The 20,226-nt window shown below is 41.6% G+C and overlaps 2 protein-coding genes across 2 annotated transcripts; one reads left to right on the plus strand and one right to left on the minus strand.

Moving 5' to 3' along the window:
* The first annotated feature begins 424 nt into the window (after positions 1-424).
* Positions 425-14,565, plus strand: mtap (methylthioadenosine phosphorylase). The gene is made up of 8 exons (XM_075463027.1): positions 425-541; positions 3,015-3,101; positions 3,242-3,300; positions 3,460-3,627; positions 9,456-9,558; positions 10,253-10,492; positions 12,421-12,543; positions 13,440-14,565. Exons 1-8 carry the CDS (start codon positions 518-520, stop codon positions 13,476-13,478), a joined length of 843 nt encoding a protein of 280 aa, XP_075319142.1. The 5' UTR covers positions 425-517; the 3' UTR covers positions 13,479-14,565.
* A 1,181-nt stretch (positions 14,566-15,746) lies between these two features.
* Positions 15,747-17,657, minus strand: cdkn2a/b (cyclin-dependent kinase inhibitor 2A/B (p15, inhibits CDK4)). Its single transcript, XM_075463028.1, has 3 exons — positions 17,502-17,657; positions 17,231-17,377; positions 15,747-16,222 (listed from the first exon to the last, which is right to left on the minus strand). The coding sequence occupies exons 2-3, from the start codon at positions 17,351-17,353 to the stop codon at positions 15,971-15,973; spliced, it is 375 nt and encodes a 124-aa protein (XP_075319143.1). The 5' UTR covers positions 17,354-17,377; positions 17,502-17,657; the 3' UTR covers positions 15,747-15,970.
* Positions 17,658-20,226: the final 2,569 nt, after the last annotated feature.

The following is a 20,226-nucleotide window of genomic DNA, read 5'->3' on the forward strand; positions in this document are numbered from 1 at the left end:
ATAAATAACATTGTATTACAATAAAGAGGTTCAGATATTCACTTGTGTTCTTTTAGGATATTGCAGAGTAGTGTATAATGTTCTCTGACACTGCAACACAGGCAGTTCTATTTGTGAATTAGTGTTCAATGATTTTATTAAGCTTGAAAGCCACACAACAGAATCCGGACAGTACTTAATTTAGTGTTTTTACAGCATTGCAAAGCCCTGGATCTCATTTTTACTCACAGCTGGGGTGAGCCACATTTGAAGCTCCAGTTGATTCCCTGTAAAGTAAGCATAGCTAGTTAGATTACAGTTTGTATACAATTTAGATTTCAAAAGACATGAAAATGAGCTTTCAACTACTAGTAGGTTACTGTTGCGTGAACTGGACTCTTGGTCGCACCTTTATTCTGAAAACCACCGAACAGGAAGTGAAATGTCTGCTGTTCTGTTTGCTGACGGATGTTAACGGTAGAACGTCTCTCTGTAACTTGGTCAAATCTCCACTTTTATTCGCAAGAAGACCGTCATTATGTCGTCCAGTGCACCCATTAAGGTAATTTATTATTGTTAGTATTATCTACTGAACACTGTGTTTCAGCACGCTGACACAGGACCATAAATGTGAAAGGTAAATTCCTTACAGAGTGCAGCGGTTGCAAAACCGGAAGTGCAGTGTAAAGCTCTTTGGTGTTAGCATCATATTAGCAAAGCTTTACCAGTCCCCTTACTATTTAAAGTAAACGGCGTTGGTTTAATACCGTAGTGTACAATTTCAGTGTTGATATGGAGATTTCTGTATAAATGTAATACCACTATAATAAAAGGTTAAAGTAGATCAATCCACGCACGTGGCCAACAGCGCGTGCTGCAGGTCCGATTCCCTGCACCTGGACGTCTGTTAGGACGGGCTGTCAGAAATGGAAGAAGTGCCTTGAAGAAGTCTTCACCTTCAAATGTGCCTATGGATATCCGTAGGCTCAGTGAACTGTAACTGAGTACATTTACTCAAGTACTGTAATTTCCTACAGAGCCGCGGTACTTACTGCTGAACGTTTGTACCGCTCCACTATATCTTCAAGTTGTTCACTTATCCACATTTACCTGACAGCTTTAGGAGCCAGTAGCTTTACAAGTTATGATTTTGCACATAAAGCATGTGGAAAAACCTGCAGCAAACGTTTATACAAAAAGTGATGGAGTTTACCTCTGATTGATAATCAGCTGACATAAAACTGGCAGCTTTTTATCATTGTTTAGAACAACTGTGATTTCATGTCTCGCAAAGAATCTTTACAAAATGAGCACCACATTGATTAATGGAGAAAATAATCCTATATTTAATTGTTAACCAAAGTATAGAACAGTTTGCAAAGAGCTCCACCTCAACCAGCTGCAACAGTAAAATCCTGCTTTAACATCACTGCATGAGGAATCTAAAGAGCATATACATGAGTGGTATAGCCACAGGACTTTTTTCTGGCAGTGGATGCTTCTACTTTTAAAACCTATTAATACAGAAAAAAATCTAGTTGGAGGAGGCCAGAGTTTACGAACTCCATACAACGAGGCTGGGAATTGAGCTGGGAAGTTTCTCACTGTGAGGTGACAGTGCTAACCATCACGCCACTGAGCAGACTGTCATGAATATCATGATGTTTATACCATGCTGTCAAGACTGCCTCAGAGGAAGGACGTTCCAACCTTTCGGGTTTCGAAAACCGTGTTCCTTTGCCCTACTTGTGAAAATCATCCCCCTAGCCGGATGCTGCAGTCCCTTTTTATAGCGGCGATAGTGTTGTCGGGGTCGTAGAGGCGTTGGATCTGCAACACGGGCGACGTTTTCACTGATCGCCAAAAAAGTTCAGTTTTAGTCCCTCTTGAAGTGTTTCACGTTTGAAGAGTACTCATGTGCCTTTTGACAGATACCAGAATTGCTTTATGTTATATTTTCTTTTAGTTTTTATGCTTTCCTTTTATGTTCTAGCTGTCCAGCCACCTTTACCAAAAGCCCAACTTTTGACGGCGCTTATTCTGTGGACACTTCAGTCTCTGTTGTGCAGCTTTGCTGTGCCCCCAGGGTTACCTTTAGCCTCTTTTGCTGAATTCAGACCAAACAGTTCAGCTGGCTCTCTTATGGGGGAATTTGTAAATCCTCAAAGGAAAACATACCTGCAAGGGTTTTTTTTTTTTTCCCCTGGTTGTATTCACGCTGCAGATTGGAATGTGGAAATAATGAAACAGACAGCCAGAAGGTGGTAGAAGAGTTGCATCATAATTCCTCTATCAAGTATCAGGGCTTTGACTGCCCTCACTATTTATGATCATTATGAAAAGATTTCTGCTATCTTAAAATGCCCCTTTGTTACCTCTATGATTAATGTCCTTCTTCCCTTATCCAAGAATTTGGTTAGCTTGCTCTTTCTAGGCATCTGTGATGTGGAACCATTTCAGTTAGCCCTGGAGTATTGCCTTAACGCCTACTTGTAATAAACTGCATCATAGTAAACGTCACCCCGTCTGCTCTGAAGTCTGAAAGACTCTCCTATGAGTATTTCAGATTTTCAGACAGGTTTTGTTCTCCGTTTGTCTGACGGGAAAAACGAAGGAAACAACTTTATTGGGAGTTCAGCCGTGTTAAACTTCCATACATTAGAGCACATAGAGTAAGAGAGATGCAAACGCAAGTTTAGGGCTGTGAGTAGGGACAATTTAAACACTGTGTCCTCTAAAATACTTATATCAAGATTAATAATCGTGAATGATTGTAGGAAATACCTAAACACGCATTGTTCGGACTAAAAATGTCAATTTATGATACTTTGTCTGTGTCAGATCTGTCGTGGTGCTGCTTATGCTAACTAGCATTGTTTTAGTGGAGATCAGAGCTTTGTTGCAGTGAAATCATAGGAAAGAGTATTTTCATCTTGGTGCACAAGTCTTACGTTTAACTCGATGAACTTTGTCAAAGAGGTAGTAACTCCAGTGAAATGCACTTGTCTGGAATTTTTGCTAAATTTTTCTTCTAGATTGGAATAATTGGTGGTTCAGGTCTGGATGATCCAGACATCTTGGAAGGAAGAACAGAGCGTTATGTTGAAACGCCATATGGAAAGGTGAGCTGATCTGTACTTTGAGACTGCTCATGTCAGTGTAAGAATAAGCTTCTCCTGCATTCTAAGCTTGTCAGTAAAATAATGCCCTGCAGTAGAATTTGACTTTTTTGTTAATGGACCATTCTTCTCCCCTCGAACAGCCATCAGATGCCCTGATACTGGGGAAGATAAAAAATGTGGAATGTGTGCTTCTTGCTAGGTAAGAAATCGTATTGTACTTTTTCTTTGGAGTAAAACAAAAAAGAAAGTCTTTTTTATTGGCACCATCTAGTGGAGCAACTGTGCAACTGCAAAAGACAGGAACAGTGTGCGTTGTTTGCGTGTTCTAAATTTTAATCTTTGCTTTTGTCATTCCCAGGCATGGGAGACAACACACCATAATGCCGTCTAATGTAAACTACCAGGCCAACATCTGGGCTCTCAGAGAAGAAGGTTGTACACATCTGCTGGTCACCACAGCCTGCGGTTCACTCCGAGAGGAGATTCAGCCGGGAGATATTGTCATCATAGACCAGTTCATTGACAGGTTAGGCTTCGCCTTTTTTTTAATTTACTTCCATTTGCTTCCATGACTGCGACCTTTACACAGTACAAGGGTGGATCACGTGATTCTGTAGTAGTTGCAGGTATTTGATTGACAGGTGTGGAAACATGACCCCCAGGCAGACACAATGGTGTTTGCTCCTTTTTCCAACAGAACTCCTCCTGTCATAGAGGCAATGACGTGTTGTTGTTTGTAACTTCTGCAGCTCCATCATCTCAGCTGGGGACTCATCACCCGATAAGCCAAAAAAAAAAAAAGATTTCCAGCATATGATGATCAATTGTGAAAGTTTCTATTTTACAAGACAATGGGCCTCATGCAAGAACATTTTCGTATTTTTATTCTAAATTTCTCTTACTTTTTTCGTAAGAAGGTCTCGTACGAACACGCCACGTCAGATTCAACAAGCGCTCTTAACTTCGGAAAAAGTGTGTAAACGACCTGCGTAAATGATGAATCACACCTGTGCGAATCTTAAGTTCACGTGCACGAGGATAGTAGATTTGCATACTCCACGCCCTAAATGATACCATATAAGGCTGTGCTTCCTCTCTCCTGTGCCAGGAAGTGTTGAGTGCTGAGAATACGGGCTCTGAGATTAAAGTTCTGCTTTCAGAGATCCAAAAAGGAAAATCTGTCATTTTTAGCAGTGTCAGCAGTGGACGGGACCTGCTAAAGTGAAGAAATTGGAAGCAATTACGAGTGCTGTTAATACCATGTCAGCGAAATAAAAAAATAAATGGTTTGATATGAAAATGGCTTAAAAAAAAACGTCTCGCCATGGGCAGGCGATCGATGACTGCAACTAAAGCCGTGCAATCAGTTGTTGCCTCATCATGATGGCACTTTGATGGGGTGGTCCATGAGGGGGGTCTTCTGGCACCACAGCTTCTTGTCTGCCTGGGCTGGTTCAGGTTGTAGGAGACCCTCGTTCATGGCAATATTGCGCAAATCTGGCATGCCTCCTCTGGGCTATTTTGCCCCCCAGCTGTATCGAGACACACCCACCTGGCCTTCAGCAGTGCGCTCCACAACGGCACGGGTGTTTTGATGCGTATATGTCTCGTGCTCCAATTATGATTGGCAGTCCAGCCACGGCATGAAAGTCCCTCTTAATTTGCACTTGTTGGACAGCGGCGTATGGGAATTTGATGTACCATGGTTGATAAACTGATGAGAGCTTTGATGACCAAGGGGAGCGCACGACTCACAGAGGACACCCCCGATCTGTCTCCAGTCTCCCTCTGAAAGGTTCCCGTGGCCAAAAATCCAAGGGTGGTGAGGTCCTGGACGTGTGGTGGAATTGGGTTTGATCGGCGTGTTTCTCTCTGGAGTTGTGGCTCTAGCAATTAAGCTGCATATTTGCAGCAGCACAGTCCTTGGCAATCTGAATCGCGATCTCAGCCATTCGTCTGTCTCCACACGGTCTCTTCCAAGAGCCTGACGCGCTGAGGCATCCAAAAGTCGCAAGTCAGCCGCTGGTTACACTTCCCATTGACCTAGTTATATACAGATTCAAATTAACCTTCGATTAGTGCATATTTGAAGTCAAACAGAATAATGTCAGCATCATTGTTGGGTATAATGTATATATTTATTTATGTTTTCTTCAAAGTAATTAAATATACAATCCATTAGTCAAGCAAACGTGATTTGAATAACAGCGGACTATTTTACGAAACTCCTACGACAGCTCTGGATCACTCGTAAATTCTGTTCGTACCTGAAAGAAAACGTAAAATACGAAAAGATTGGTGAATGCGCAAATTCTCTTAAATCACTCGTACGGACGATTTAAGAACAAATCTGTGCGTACGAACGCTTCTTGCATGAGGCCCATTGTATTTTTTAGGTCATTCCTTTATGCCTAACCCTATATGTATACAGTACATGTGACAGTAACCCAGAACATGAACCAATGGATTAGGATTTCATGATGGGTTGGAATTACTCCCCACGCTCTCTTTTCAGTTCATTTCAAATCTCACAATACTTTATCAGTCCCCAAAATGAGATCACATTGCTGCAGTGTGAATTTGTGTTAAAGACATGCTGTTGTTTTAGGTTCAATTCAATTCAATTCAGCTTTATTTATATTGCGCCAAATTACAACAAATGTCAAAGGTTGATAGCAAAATGAATAAAACAAAAATTGTCTTGACAAACATTTAGAAAGTTTAAGTGGAACAGAGAGGTGTGTGTGTGTGTGTGTGTGTGCGTGTGTGTGTGTGTGTGTGTGCGTGCGTGTGTGTGTGTGTGTTCGAAATCACCAGAGAGCTCCATGAATGGATTGGGTTGCTGTTTTTGTAGCTTGGCAACAACTTGCTGACGAGTACACACACAGCTTCAGCAGGTAAAACAGGTGAACTCACTCTGTAGACAACGTGGACGGAACTCACCGCCAGCAGTTCTCCTTTCCACTGTGTTGCATTACAGTAGCATTATTACTTAGATCAAAAGATATGATTCAAAGACCATTTCTTTCTGATGTTTCGTGAAGGAGATCCTATGAGTTAAAATGGATTTAAGTCTTTTCAGACAGCTGCCTCGTGTTAAAGGTCACTGTTGGCTGTTATTCTTTTTTTGGTGAGCTGCAATTAAAACATTTCCCCACATGTCTCAGGGATAATATTTTCGCTCCCCTGTGAGAAACGATGACCAGATAGCTGAGTGAAAAAGAGGAAGCACGTTACCAGAGTTTGGCATTATCTGTCAAAAGCAGCGTGTGCTTACTGTCCTGCTCTGTGGGAAAAACTCTTAACTTCCACTTGATATTTTCTGTGGCTCTCAGGTGTCACGGTTGGCTTCGAGCTTTGGTAAAAATGAAAAATGTTGAAACTGCGACATTCCATCAGTGGCAACACCAGTATGACGTCAAACCGTCTGGAGGGGAACCCACCGCAGAGATATTTCCATAAACCGTTGTGGCTCCTTCCTGCTTGGCTCTTGTTTCATTTTGTGATTGTCCTTTAGCTCTGTCGTACATCGTACACTCAGGTTATCGGGTTGAGCGATAACTAAAGTCTAGTTAGTCTCTCATAGCAGTCCAGTGATTCTACATTCATTAAAGTTGATATATGTTTCATTTAGAGATGAATTTCCCCCAAAAAATATTGCCATTTTGGTGAGTTTGTGGTTCAGATATTCCGTGATTTTGAGTGTTCTTCCGTATGAGGCCGGCCTGGAGACGAGGAGGAGATAAGAAATAAAGGAATTTAGCCTGTGTATAAACTTTATTGACAGTGAATGAATACAAAAGAAAGGTCAAACTTTCAAGATTATAGATGTAGGACAGCTGGACGGAGTACTTTTTTTTACTTTTAAGAACTGACAGCGTTGAAGTGATGGTTCTTAATACAAACTGCAGATGAGATGTAACATGACAGTGAAGGATATAGAGCATTTTAGTTGGGAGGTAACGGGCCGCTGAAGAACACCATTTGGAGTTCAAACACAAGCGGCTTCATAGCCGGGGATACACAGCAGCCGGAGACAAGAACATTAAGCTTCAGCACAGAAAGGAAAAGCTGCATGCACGTTTAAGAAAATAAGCCGCAGATCACTCCGAATCCATAATTTACTACTTTCTAGCGACAACCTCTCTCTTAAACTCAACAGGTAATTAGTCTCAGCAGTACAAATTGCTGTAGGTATTTGCTTGTAAGCATAATGATATCTTTGTTTCCTGGGAAAGAGTTCTCTCTCAGCAGTTTCTGACCTCAAGGCATATGCAGTATACTTCTTGTCTTGCATTCGCAGAGCGTGACCCTGTGGGAAAGTTAGCTGAGTGCACAAATTCTATTAAGTAACAATATGTGTACTGAGAGGTGCTGTAGAGAGTATGGCTTATTGCCCACGAGTTGGCATATAGCTGGTTGAACTGGTGTGATCAGTAACCTGCCTTTCCACATTTCACAGCCTGTGGTGCTGTTGCTTGAGTTGATGAAGCAGATGAAAAACCAGCATCACCGCTTATTTATTCAGAATGAGGAAGTTGCTTGTTGGGACTTGTTCAGGCTTGTCCAGGGGCATGTGACGGCATGCATCTGATGGCATCACTTTATCACAACACCACTCCTTAAGTTGTGCACAAACCGACGGCTTCGGATGCTACGAAATGAGTGGCTCTTTTGTTTGGTTTAAATGTTGTCCTACATTATTCTGAAATGGCTTTCGCTAAAGATTCAAGTCCTCACTTTAACCTTTGGTTTAGATTCTCAGTTTCACTTTGCTTTGGACTGTCGCTCATCTTTCGGTTTGAAAAATTTGCTCAACTCCCTTGAAATCATTTGAACTGATTGCCATGCCCGCTGATATCTGTATTGGAAGTGATTGATATTCGAGGCAGATATTAATTACATAATGATTTGATTAAATGTCACCAACAGAGCCATAAATAACAGACAGAATCTAAAATAGAAACACAGACTCAAATCAAAAATCAAATCAAATTTATTTATATAGCACATTTCATGTACAAACAATTCAAAGTGCTTCACATAAAATAAAAGCATTGCAGCAGGGAGTGGAAGAAGCATTCAAATACATAAAAGAATATAAAGGGAAACAAATAAAATAATTTAAATGAATTTAAAAACAAGCAAACAGTCTAGATAAATTAAAAGATAGCGTGCAGATTTCATGCATAGACACATGAGAACAGAAATGTTTTTAACCTGGATTTAAAAATGTCTACATTTGGTGAAAGTTTAATCTCCACTGGCAGTTTGTTCCACTTGTTTGCAGCATAACAGCTAAATGCTGCTTCTCCGTGTTTAGTCTGGACTCTGGACTGGACCATCTGACCTGAGTCCTTGGATCTAAGAGTCCAATAAAAGGCCGTGCGGTAATACTCAAACTGCATGATGTAGTTTTATGCAGGCGGTTGTGGTATTTATTACCATTACTTCTGAATTGTAGCTTCCCACAGCTTTTGGAGCGGTTTATTATCTAATGCATAGCTGTTTGGAGCACATCTGTGGCACATTTTTGGAATTCAGAATTCCTAATGAAATGCCAGGGCAGGATAACTCAATTGTGGTTTGGTATAATCAAGCATTGTACTAAGCTCATAGTTTATCCGACACACTAGTGTTATTGACTTTGAGCAGGGCAAAGCTTGCTGAAGGTATTTAAATGCTGGCTTTAGTCTTCCAGCGCCACAGTTAAAGACAGGGTTGGGCACCAGAGGTATTCATATTTTGGATGTCTAAGATAAATATGTTGTGACTCAAAGATCCCCATTGAAAAGTAAAGAAAGCCAAAGTTGTACCATCAATCAGATCTACTAGCTGGTGAACCTTTTTTGTGTCCAAACCTTTTAGTTTTGCACTCTTATGGACCCAAACACTCAGACAGTTCAATATAAAATAAGCTGAGAATCTAAAGAGGAAAACTGCAAACCCTCATGTTCTCAGCTCACTGGGATGCGTGAATCAGTCGTTTGTAGGCTGCACGTTGAGCTGGGTGGAGACAGGCTGGCACTGACTCAGCACAGCTGGACGTCAGTGGACAGCTGTTGGGGTGAAACCTCAGGAAAGGCTGCGGCTATTTAGTTAATGCAGTTATTGTCCTGGAGAGATGTGAAAAGATGATGTTAATTGTGAAGATTACCATCAGCCAGTTCTCATAATCATCTCACTTATTATTCTTATCGTTATTATTGTCAGTTGTAGTAGTAATTGGGTCTGTCCTTTATGAAATAATCGAAACTCTGTATTTCATGATTGTAACAGTTGAACTTTATGACAGTCGGTCTGTGTTTCTGGGATGACAACATTCAGTTTTCCTCCTCTGCTTCTCCTCACCAGGACGACCAAGAGACCTCAAACTCTGTTTGATGGGCAGCCCACGAGTCCCTCAGGCGTGTGTCATGTCCCCATGGCTGAGCCTTTCTGCAACAGAACCAGAGAGGTCAGTCCAAACATGGATGTGATGTGTGCATTTGTATGTACATTTGTATGTACATATGTATGTATGTGATAGACAACTGTTTTACAGTCTAACTCCAACATTTAGGACAACATAGCTCTTATTCTTTCAGCTAATAACGTTTTAAGAAATGATTTTGGAACATTTGTACGTGCGTTTGTTGACTTTGCTCTCCTAAACGTTTAAAAGGAGTGTCTTGTTCTGTCGAGCTACAGCTGTCATAGTTGTGGGAAATATGCTGGACTGAAATTAACAGTAATTGTTCTGTAAATTTCCACTCTGTTGACATTAGAAAACAGTTTGCTGTTTGTCACAAAGCGTGCCACCGTCTGTGTTTGCCCCACTGTGATTTGAGCGATGCAAATGTCGCAACACATTCAAGGCACGTCAACCTTTATGGAAATACTTAGTGAGATAATACGACGTGATATGTAACCATGAGGGCAAAGATGAGGATTACAGTAAAACCAGGAAGTTGAATCTCTTTGTTTTCATGTCATATTACATGGTGCTCCAGAACACTCTCAGCTTCTAGGCTTTCGGGAATTAAACCGCAGCTCTTAAAGGGTTAAAACCATAGTTGACAGTTGTCTCTTGTCAGCTCAGAAGCCATTCAAAACACGTCTATAACTCTTATCATCTTCTGTCATTATCATCATGCTTCTTTCTGTGACAGGTTTTGGTGGAGGTGGCACGCACTCTGGGGATCAAGTGCCACGTTCGAGGGACAATGCTGTCTATCGAGGGCCCTCGCTTTTCCTCGCGAGCAGAGAGCCTTATGTTCCGCCAGTGGGGCGCCGACGTCATCAACATGACCACTGTGCCAGAGGTGGTCCTCGCCAAAGAGGCCGGCTTGTGCTATGCCAGCATTGCCATGGCAACTGACTACGACTGTTGGAAGGAACACGAAGAAGCGGTGAGGGGCAAACTGGAGGTCTTAACGGTTGTTTTTATTACTTTGATGTTCCTCTCGTGAGTCAGTGGCAGAGGATGAGGCTGACGTATCCTGCCTGGTATTTGCTCCGCTGTACAAAAAAGAGTTTTAACCATCAAGACTTTTAGTTGCTTTTATTTGCCACATTATTCCAGAGGACACTTTTGGAGAATTTCTTTTTTTTTTTTGGGTGGGGGCTATTGAAGGGTTACCAAGAAGCTCATAATGCAACATCTGCTTCTCTACTTTGTTGCTGTTAAGTTGTTGCAATCAACAAACCATGCAGATAGGATTACTGGAGCTGTATGTATGACCCTTACGTCTGGGTTGAACTTGGATATCTAAGCTGAGCAGAGTTTTTTTTTTTTCTTCTTCCATAGTTTCCGTAGTTTTTCTGAAACATTCCTCCGTTGATGGTACGGGAGGATTTTCCACTTTTTTGTTTGTTTTTATTAGTCAAACATTCAGAATTTATTTTCAACTAAAACAAGTTGTAAATTGATTCTCTTTCAGTACATTTCTAGCTTATAAGCCAGCCTGTCCCATTGTATGCCCTATTAACCTATCAGCAAACAAAGCCATTCTTATCGGGTGATCGGGACAGCAGTGGAGAAAATGGTTGAATCTGCCTTGTGACAACAGCAGCTGCCTTACACCAAATCTGAAGAAGCTCGAAATTTAAGGCCCCCTTCCATCTGTAATTTCAGGAAAAAAAAAATAGATCCAGGAACATTTGAGCGTCTGACATACAACCATTTACCGTGCAAAATAATTCCTGCTGATAACATCGTCCATCGCCGTTTTAGGGCAGAAGCGTGGGCCTCTTGCGCCAGCTCAGCCGTAAAACAATTATTTCACAGTTACATCCAGTGCTCTCGTGATAGCTCTGAGGCAGTAAAAGGTCTGATATGATTTTACAGCACACGCAGGGAATAAGAACCGCTGACTTGACGGTCACGTCTAAACATTTATATGCGTTTGTTTTTATGATAACTGAGCGTTTGCATTGCTTGGGGTATGATTTTTAAATTTCTATCTTGTTTGAATGCATCGCATTTATCAAGTTATGGTCTCAGTAAGCAAACACATTTTTAGACCAGATTTCCCTCTTTTAATATGATAATAGGTTTTCAGAGGTTTCTGCCCTCAGTGCTCCATAATTAGACCAAAAGTATCTGTGGCTCCTCGTGGCTTCTGAGTGACCCATCCTCTGTCAGGCTCTGGATAATCCAGTGAGAGTGTGTGTGTGTGTGTGTGTGTGTGTGTGTGTGTGTGTGTGTGTGTGTGTGTGTGTGTGTGTGTGGGCGAGTTTGGTTTCTGTCACTGATCCAGCCAAACTCACAACTCCACTTCCGAGTTCCTGCAGCTGACCTCTTCCCCCTCCTGTTGCAGAACGCTCGCCACATCCTTCCGCCCCCCGCCCTCTCCTCTCATTCACTCCCTCCCAGCCTCACACTACCTCCTGGCCTCTCCCTTGCTCATTCCTCCCCACCACCACACGCCCCCAGTCAAGCTCCCTGCCAGCCTCCGGTGGAAGCCCTCCCGGAGGAGGTTGAGTCACACTGAGTCATCAGCACTGCCGTCTTCATCCTGAAAATACCACAAAAACATTGAGTGTAGTCATTGAGCCTGACATGAAAACAAAGGACTCAAGGGAGGGGTTAATGAAGGTTACAGGAGGTAAACATGAGCACAGGACGGATATGATAGTGTCGCTCACTGTGTTGTACTGGATGTGTGAGATTTGAATATTAGCTGTGACCACATAATTCATCTCAATTATCTTCCGTTCTCACAGAAGCACGCCAACACGGATCCTTTTTGCTGGATAAACTTTAGTGATTGTTCCATTTAGGATGAGAGAAATTGGCATCACTGTAACTCTGTCGCTGTTTTCCTCCTCGCTTTAGGTCTGTGTCGACAATGTGTTGAAGACCATGAAAGAGAATGCTAACAAAGCAAGCAGCATCCTGCTAACAGCGATTCCCCAGATCAGTCAGATGGACTGGGCTCAGACGATCAAGACCTTAAAAGTAAGAGGCCAGCGTCACGGTGATTCATTTCAGTTCAGGAACAGAGTGACAGAGTGTGTGTTTATCTTCTAACTGGCTGCCTTTAAACTGATATAGCACATTTGGTTCAATGCACCAACTCAGACTTTTCCGTACTTGACCACTTTAAAAACACCACTCGTTTATTAAGTTGACCATCTTGGTCATGAAGGGATTTAATTCCATCAAATGCCACTCTTTTTGCAGCGTTGCGGATCAACATTCACGACACGGCAGTGCATAAAATGATCATAAGAAAGGCTTAACAAATGATCGAGAATGTGTTCTTGCAGCAGTTATCGCAGTGTGAATATCTTAAAGACATTTTCACTTTGATACGACGGGCACTGGCGTAGCCATGATTATCAGAGGAAGCTCTGCTTTTGTGCATCATCTACAATAAACCAGCACGGAGAGCCACAGAAGTATTTGTTCACATACCATCATCACGATGTCCCACAACACCGCATGTTTTACCTGATAGCGTGTGGCCCTAACCATAAATCTGTATACTTTTTAAGTTATAAGCGTATGCACCGTGATAAACACGCATTACATGTACTGCCTGAGGGAGATTGAAGCAGCAGCAGCAAGGTAAGTTTTCAAAGCCAAACTTGTCTTTGCTTTATTGGGATTTAGTTTTTACTCTTTAGAAAACGTGAGGAAAAAGCCCTCTGATTTTTATACAATTTGGATTTAAGTTTGGTAACGACGACGGGCACATCTAGTCATCATTTCCCTTGTTTTTCTCTCTCACTTCAACGAACTTCCGCAGAGGAGCCCAAAACAATCACCAGGCAACTTTCACATCACTAAATGTTCATTTAGTTTGTCAAACACACAATGGGGAAAACACTGTTTTTCTTGTCTGTTTGCAGTTAATGGCTCAGTCTTCTGTAATGCTACCAAAACACTGAGTGTTGGACAACAATGAAGAAGGAGAAGAAGAGAGGGATTAGAATACCAGACACCATCTGCACAGACAACGGACTCAACTCTGCCTGTGCATTCGTCATCGGTGAATCACAAGAAAGTGCCTCACATAGATAATGTACGCCCTGTGTATTCAGCTGGAGTTTCAGTGTTTTGCGTTGACTCAAAAATACACATCCATGCTCCACTTCTAACCGGTTCCCTGCCCACGCGCCTTTGTTTCTTTCATCCCGTCACGTGTTTTGATGGCAGAATTTCAAATGTAAAGACACTTAGAATTATCCTCAACATCTGTTTTATATTTGTCTGTAAAACCGTTTTTAATTTCTATTCACGCAGGTTGAAAAAGCGCTCCACAAGTTCAGCCCACGAATACTTTGCTGCCTTAGTTACAACATGCTTCTCTTAAACTTGAATCTGGTGTCTTAAACGTGTTTGTGGACCTACAAGTAGTTCAATCATTAAATACCTACACACACTTTACTGGGGAAATGTTAATACTGGGAATATTTCTCTGCTTTTTGGGGGTCCTTTTTCTTTTTTATATGTATATTTTGTGGAAAAAAAAAAAAAAAAGCTTTATTTGCTCTCCACAACTTGTTACCCGTTTCAATCAAGACATTTCATATGGGATAGAACTGCTGCAGTTTACATGCAAATACTTTTCTAGTTACCACCCGATTGACAATATTTAGTGTATTTTTTGAGAAACTTGTTGTATACTGTGTGTGTTTTCCGACAGACAATGGCTAAATACACCGGAAATATTTGATGTGCTGTAGGAGTTTGTCTTCATATAGAGATCTTGGCCTATTTGTAACATGCCGCACCTTAACCGTATTAGATCAGTACGCTGAATTCAACTCATGAGTTTTTCCTCTCGGCACAAGCTGGACTTGAACTTGCACGTTCCACGCTGTATTCCAACCGCTTGAATTTCCTCTTTGTCCCTTGTTTTCGCAGTAAAAAATAAGTCATTCCTCATGCATGCTTCACGTGGTCAAAAATAAAGAGGAGTTTGGCAGAAACTGAAAGAATTTAAGTCACGATTAAAGTAACGCTTGAGTATTAGATGACTGAGTAACTGTTTTTTTTTGCATTAATGTTCAACAGGTTTTTATCAGATCTTATCCTTTAAAAAAAATCTTAATCAGCTTAATTACGCAATTCTGTGTAATATTCAATGAACAATACAGATTTAAATGTTTACACTTGAATAAGTGCCTGCTGGAAATGGTGTTTGTCATTAATTTTTACCCGGACGGACAGAATAAACTAAACTGACAGAAGCAGTTTGACATGGTAATGTTAAGGTGATGCTGTCTCACCCAGGTGGGGTTGTGGTCTAAAGGTGGGGGAGCGTCTAACCTCTTTTTGATTGACTAAAGCCAAAGTCTAACTTAAAAAGATGCACAGCCATAGTATTTCAAATGTTCACCTCCCTGTAAATCTTTCATCGCATCAGCCTTCATCTTTCTGCCATGTCTCGACACCTGAGCACCAGCACAATATTTCCTTTGTACTATTGGGACAGGCAATTTGTTTAGTAACACGGAAAATACAGAGCTCAGTTTCGACGCAAACGAAATTGCACATCTTGTTTGAATTGCACGTGGCACTTTAATAAAAAAAAAATAAAAATTTAAAAAACTCCCAGAGGGAAGTTAATGCAAAGTCAAATCTCCTCGTTTCTTTCTCTAAACAATAATCCGACCATAAGAACAGTTTGCTGATGCTCTTTCCTTTTCCAACCCGTTATTAAAAAAAAAATAATAAAAAAAAAACACCACCTCGCACCGTAAGCGCTGACAAAATGACGTTTTTATTAAAGTGCATAATATCCGAAATGTGAATCTCACTCGTATAAACATGAGAGGAGATTCTTCTCAGCTATAGATAATAATTACATAGTTGTACATAATTTTATAAAAAAAATAAAAATAAAAAAACCCACGACTTTAAAATGTGCAAAACTTTTTACGTGGATTCTAGGTTCTTCTTTTTTTTCGTTTTTGGTTCAGTGTTAAAACACGATCAGAAGTTCTAAAATGCACAACATTGATTTAATCGGAATAATCTTATATTTTAAAATAAAAAACAACAAAACAAATATGATCGTTAAAAAAAAAAGAATAACAAACTGTACAACATTTCTCGTGTTATTATAACCGATCATGACAGATGTTCGAACTGCAGCCACATCTGTAGAAGTGGGCCGTTACAATAAGAATACACTGATCATCTTCGCCCCCCCCCCCCCCCACCCCATAGTTGACCCTGTCATTTAACCCGATTCGTTAAATAAAATAATGACAACTATATAGCAAAATAAAATCAAAGTAAAAATAAATATTCCATGAAATATACAGCAAAACAGCGAGCCCCCTGTGCTGCAGGCCTCTTCGGGCCTGTTTCGCAGTCCTCGTTCAGAACCAGCTGGAATAAATAAAAAGATCTGACGGAGCTGGCCAGGTTTTTACAGCGGCTCCAGGAAGGCAAAAACCTCTGCGTGGCCGTTCTGTTTGGCCAAGTCAGCGGGCAGACAGCCTGCATTGTCCCTGGCCTGCGGGTCAGCCCGGGCTTCCACCAGCAGCCGCACCGTCTCCAGAAACCCCGCCCGGGCCGCGTCGTGCAGCGGGGTGGCTCCGGTGCTCCTCTCCGCCACGTTCGGATCCGCTCCGTGCTCCAATAACACCCGGGCCACCGGCGAGCTCCCCATCATCATCACCTTCATGGGAACAGGACCGACAATTGGAGTCAAGTTGCGTCCAAATGTCAGGCTCGCGACACAGAAACAGCCTCGCGTTATACCAAACAACACAGAGACGCACTGCCGAATGGGCCCCTGTTTCACTTTGACTTCATTGTTTTTTATGCTCCATTTTCATCCACCGACTCCGACCCGAATTATTTATTTTGTTTCGTTTCATTTAATTGGTTTGATTTCTTGTGGCCATTTTGCGGCTAAAAACAATGCAAAGGGGGGAGCTTAGGACCTTTTCCCACATGGACTACAGCGCACTTATCCAGAATTTTTATTAATCTAATCGTTTATTTGAAAGAGCCGAGGGGTGAGCTGAAGACAATACGTTCACGTTTAACAAATGCACTCGAGAATGGGATCGTGTTACATCCCGAGAGTCTAATTTAGAAGCAAATAGCTAATGAGACGGGCGTCTCACGTATTGTAGCCTATCTTCAGATACAAAACCGAGAGGTGTAAAAGCCCGCAGGCAATCATATTCAATTGTCATAATACTAGTCTCGAGGCTTGTTTTCTTTCTTTCTACTTTTTTTTTTTTTTTTAAGTGTAGCTTATCGCGTTTAGGTCCGTCCAGAGCAGCGCGACGCGGGAGAGGAGAGCAGCCGAATCCACGTCGCGACATTCAATATGTTGGACCTATGTCGCGCGGCCGTTAACTGTCTACGTGCCAACTTAGTTTCGTTTTTTCTTGATACGGCCACAGGTATATGGCTTTCATTCTGAAGGAATGCGTAACTGCAGCTTTTCCTCCGTGAAAGCAATGAAATCTTAAGTCTTTCCGTCACTGCGTAAAGACAACAAAGACTCACGGGACGGGACATACGCGTCGTTTCTGAGATGCGTTCCCAAACACAGAAACGCATAAAATCCCTGCCCGGTGGGTCGCAGGGAATTGTTTCGTTTACTTTCTTCTTTATTTTTCTTTTTCTTTTTTCTTTCTTTTCGGTTAATGACGTAGCCAAACGCACTGACCTGTAGAGCGGTTCGTCCAAAACAGTTCACTCTGTTAACCTCCGCTCCTTTCTGTAGAAGAACCCTCACGAGAGCCGTGTCCCCCTTCGCCGCAGCTGATGTCAGATCATCCTCGAGTGGCATTGTCACGTCCACAGACCTGTGTACCTGCAGCGATAACATCCGTGACAGACTGCTCTGACAGGTAGCGGGGTGATGCTTTTTTCTTGTTGTTACTGAGGGGCAACGACAGCTCAAAAACACGCCGGAGCCCGACAACAAGCCTACTCACAAGTTGCTGTTGGTGCGGTCTCCGGCTGGTGCTCCTTAACCGTCCCCGGCTCGTCACTCTGTCCGGGACACCGGCTGCCTGAGCGGGGTAAGTAAACCGAGCCTGTCCGGCTGTCGATCGGTGCGTGTCTAGACTTGTCTATATTAATGAATGGGTGGCGTCACCTTCTATGCTGCAGTAGCACGATCCTGCGCATGCGCAACTTATTTTGACAGCAGCGAACAGGTCCTAAACTCGGTAACTGCCTGTTTCGCTCCTCGATCCCGTAGCGGAGTAAAGCCAGATTACCGTAAACGAAACCATTTTTGCTCCGACAAAAATGTGACACGACAGGATTAAACTGCTTGTCTGGTGTTGTGTGTTTGCAGTGACGCGCATTGAAGTGGATATATTCAAAATATAGCGCGTAGCAAACCATTTCTTGAAGAAGTAGGCCTACTTGGAAAATAGGTTTTTACTCAGCAACATTGTCCTGTAACTATCATTGCAATACCCATTAATTACTCTCACTAATCATTCCTGATCAGTCAATAAATTACTTTGCAGAATCAGATTAAGACTGGGAAATTGAATGCGCAAAGCAGGCGTAGGTAAAGATTTAAAAACAAGACTATTGATCAAGGAGGTGAATTTACAGGCCAACGTGCGTTATATAAAGTCATTTGTACAGTAGGCTTAATATTTATACAGTTAAGATTCATTATTCTGGGATCTGTAACTGCATTACCAGTATAAAATCTAGTGAGATATTATTATTTATTATAATCTCCCAGTCTGCCAGTAAGTCATATAGAAGCTGACCCATCGAAGATGTGTTTGGTAGCAGCACGTGAAACAGTAGTCCAGACACAAGTTTTAACTGTAATTCACAAAAAACCTTAAAAATGGGGAAATCTTGGTATCTCGAGTTCCATACTAATACTGACACTGTGCTAGAGAAGGTCATGTGACATGGTTTAAAGACCCTGAGCAGGTACCTCAGGGGACCTCGGGTATTGTTTAGCATGCCAAGATAAAAGAAATGGTTTGCCAATAAAGCATTCTGTAGACTTTTCGGTGGTTTCTGAAGCTCTAGAGATCTGGGACTTTGAGTCATTTTTTCTAATTCATCATTTAATTCTTAGCTTGAGAATTCAGTCTCGGCGTCCTCCCTAAACACTTTATCTGTACAGCAAAAAAAAAAAAAAAAAACCACTGCAATGCAGACATTGATTTAGGTCTGTGGCTGTGACAAACTCAAACGAAAATAAAAACTGGGTCATTTTTGCTGAGCTGACTAAATTTATTCTTAACACTTTGCTCTTGATGATAACAGAATTTGTCAGCGGGCAAGTGGAGCGAATGCATCACCTCAGCAGAGGCCTTTCACAAAACCATGAACTCGCCCTCGGCTGCAAAATGTGTCCATACAGTTTGAGGACCTGTTGAAATGATTTGAACAGCTGTCTGTGTGTAAACATTATTTGCTAAGTGTTGATCTATAAGATAAAAGGGGCAAAAGCAAGTAAACAGGAACTGTTGTAATACGACTGGGATCTCTGCTTCGAAACTGCTTCACCTGTTAAAACAGTGCTCTGGGAAAATTTGAAAACAACGATTTCATGCAATGACACGTGGACGTGTTGGCTGACACTGTGTGTTTCTGCTCCTATGAATGAAACCTCAAACTGTTTGTTATATGACATATATGTTGTGCTACTTTGGATCACGGTAAAAGCTTCCTGTTTAAATTCAGTTATGGCACCAAATTTAGACGGTGGACATTTAGTCTTAAAGTCTGATTCTGACTGTTCAACTTAACAGGATGGAGAGACGATGCGTTCATCTAGCACAGACATGTTCATTCAAACTTGTACTGGCTTGCATGAGGTTTATTTCTATGTTCGCTCAATGTTCTCCTCTCTGTTTCATTCTCTGTCAAAATAAGCCACAAACACTAAATATTACCACGTAAATTGTGAACAGTTTTAGGACTTTTGATTATCTAGCACGGTTGTGGGCAGCTAAAGTTTCTGATTTCATTCTTTGAACGACTGCTTCTCAGCGACTGTGCTGCACTGAGGGGCAAACATGAACTTGCACACGTTAAACCAGAAAGTGGAAAGGTATAATGTTAAGCAATGGAATAATAATGGAATAATGATAAGCAATAATGGAATGAAAAACCTTTTGTACCGCCTCGGAAGTTATTTTGGTATTTGGAAATGAATGTTTTTCAAGTAGAAAAGAAAACACTTGGTTTTGACAGCGCACTCTTATACTCTCATAGGATCTATTTTGTGTCGTTTTAATCAGTGGTGGAAGCAACGCAAGGAGTAGCATCGTGATGGGAAGTTATGCAGTCAATATCATACAAGAAGTACGAAAGCAATAGCAGGTACAATTAGCAGAAAGGCCTCTGTTATCTTGTATGGTATTTTCACATGCTCATGATATAGCTGATCAATGTGAATTTTATTTTAAACTACTCTTTATATGACTGTATACTGTTTACTGTGCTACAGTTAATGATTTTGTAAGGCGATCATGCTGTTTGTATGAGAAAGTTTAGGAATCCCTCCAGCAAAGACGCTTCACATAAATATGAACGCAGGCAGTCATGTCTTTGCTCCTGTACTTTCACTTGACTGCAATCTCTTAATTACTTTTTGGACAATGTGAATTGCAATCTGAAAATGCTCTCGTTGCTTTTTATTGCTCCTTAAGCACCTAGGCATGCAGACTG

Source organism: Odontesthes bonariensis, chromosome 4 (assembly GCF_027942865.1).
Source record: "Odontesthes bonariensis isolate fOdoBon6 chromosome 4, fOdoBon6.hap1, whole genome shotgun sequence".
NCBI classification, from domain to species: Eukaryota; Metazoa; Chordata; class Actinopteri; order Atheriniformes; family Atherinopsidae; genus Odontesthes; species Odontesthes bonariensis.